The 2,312-nt window shown below is 33.1% G+C and overlaps 1 protein-coding gene across 1 annotated transcript; it reads right to left on the bottom strand.

Annotated features, from left to right (window-relative positions):
* Nucleotides 1-13: 13 nt before the first annotated feature.
* Nucleotides 14-2,094, bottom strand: LOC110444248 (the record flags this gene model as incomplete). The annotated part of the gene is made up of 3 exons (XM_021488641.1): nt 14-235; nt 1,424-1,677; nt 1,963-2,094. Coding segments are annotated over 2 exons (318 nt in total), but the record flags the coding sequence as incomplete, so codon positions are not given.
* Between the last annotated feature and the right edge of the window lie 218 nt (nt 2,095-2,312).

Genomic DNA, 2,312 nt, shown 5'->3' on the forward strand with positions numbered 1-2,312 from the left:
CTGTCACTTTGGATACAAGACATAGTTGGTGGATCATCCTGGAGACTGTCACTTTGCGTTGTGGACATAGTTGATGGATCATACTGAACTGTCACTTTGGATATTTGACATAGTTGATGGATCATCCTGTAGACTGTCGCTTTGGATATTGGACATAGTTGATTGACATAGTTGGTGGATCATCGTGGAGACTGTCACTTCGGATTGTGGACATAGTAGTTTCTTCCATTGGCTGCTGTAATTAATGCATTTAATATTGCATGTATTGACAATGATACTTTTATGTATCTTAAATCACAATTTTTCTTCAAATTTTAAGATAAAATCTATAGTGAATACAGTAAAGATGTTCATATTTTGTAACTGAACATGGCTGTCATAGCCAGCTTGCCAGTGCTCATGATTGGTTTATTTTAATCATGTACACAACTTCATGCCATAATGAACATGCATGTTACTTTAAATCATATTTCTATCAAATATTTTGGAGAAAAAAAAGAACCCAACAATTTGCATTGGACTGAAAGAACAGTTTTTTTTTTTTTGGTTATCTGTAAAACTTTATATTTCAATTTCTACTCAAGTTGGACTAAATGAAACTACCAAATGTTGTCTGATTCATTTACCGATGAAATTGACCAAATTAACACTGTCTGTGCCTATGACTACATGTTTTCATTAAAAAGCATAAAAATGACATTTCTTGACTGTTTTTCTAGCCTGTTTACGTAGATTTTTGCAGTTTTATTTTTCATATTGCTGTATTGAAATATTTACTTACACCACAATGTTCTATAGTTGTCCTTCAATAAGGGACTAAATTTTTATACGGTACGCCACGTAGACTTGCACATGCCCCGGTATCAGCAACAAGACTTAATACACTTTCACAAGTTCAAATCATTGAAGAAACACATATTAACTGAAATATCAGGATTGAACCTTGCTTTGGTTGATTTCATGGGGCGATGAATTGAGTTGGTCTTGACAAACTCAACATGTACTGTTTCGATTCAAAGTTCATTAAATTTGTCTCAATACCAACTCAATTCATCACCCCATGAAATCTACCAATGTAAGGTTCAATCCTTAAATGAACATGTGTATCAAGTAGCACTCCATTCATCAACAATATTCGCGCTGCACATGAATTTGCACACCAACGGTAACGCGAAAAGCGCTATAATAATATATATAATATTACTGCAAAAACTGCTAAAACAAGTATGTTTACACTAATATGAACACCTATCACTCACACAAAGTAGTAGGATCAATTTAATTTGGCCTCCACCATAGCAGCTGTCCTGGATTATCTAACAGTTCTGATATTCATTAAGGACTAATTTCATGTCATGTTGAAGAACCCAATATTATCATACCTACCATTAAGGGAAGCGAAGTTAACAGTTTCTATACTTACTTTCCTCCACCAATAAATAATTACAACCATCTCCTGGGCCATAGCTATATGTTAATTCTTCCCCAACATCAATGTCCTTCTTGGCAAAAAAATACTGGATAACTAGTCCCATCAACCTCTACAAGTTTTGGAACTAGATTAGGTGTCAGGTGGTTGTCATTTATCAGTCTTTCAAATGATCCGTCTTCTTTAGATGAATCAATCCTATGTAAAACCAATATTCCTTTTAACTTTTCTTGGAAATGTAATGCCCACTACGTTTGCTGGTCTCTCATTTGTACAAACAACTTAAATTCAAAACCATGCCATTAATGAAAAATGTCTCATTGTGAAGAACATATATTTTGATGTAACTTAAAGAGTTTTAAATTTCAGGAAAATTCTACTCTTTTCAGTAAAGAAAGAAGTATTCTTATACAGAATCTAAGCATTCCACTTCAAGAATTTCAAACAGTTATAAAATTATTTCACATCATTTTTATACTAAAATGTATGATGGCATGAAGTAGCTCTTTTAGTGTTGAATAAAAAACATTTACTTTGAACAAGATTGCACTTAATTTCTTCACATACCATATATGTTTTCTTCCTTTTCTTATTTCAAATGTGTAGGTGTCATCCTCTGGCTCCTGTTCTATATAGCCACCAGAGTAATACACTACATATTCTCCCTTTTCAATAGGTTGTTAAGCAAAGATCCCACAACCTGAATTTTTTATCATTAAATCTTGCAGTTACTCAATTTCACAAATGAAATCTGAAGCAACACTTAATACATTTTACCACAATCTTATATGCAAAGCAAAATGATATACTTTGCATACAACAAGCATTTTTAAGCTGTAATTACAATCAAACCTGCCCTAGTGGCTACCTGTAATAAATGGTC

This window comes from Mizuhopecten yessoensis, unplaced genomic scaffold (assembly GCF_002113885.1).
Source record: "Mizuhopecten yessoensis strain PY_sf001 unplaced genomic scaffold, ASM211388v2 hete_36072432, whole genome shotgun sequence".
NCBI classification, from domain to species: Eukaryota; Metazoa; Mollusca; class Bivalvia; order Pectinida; family Pectinidae; genus Mizuhopecten; species Mizuhopecten yessoensis.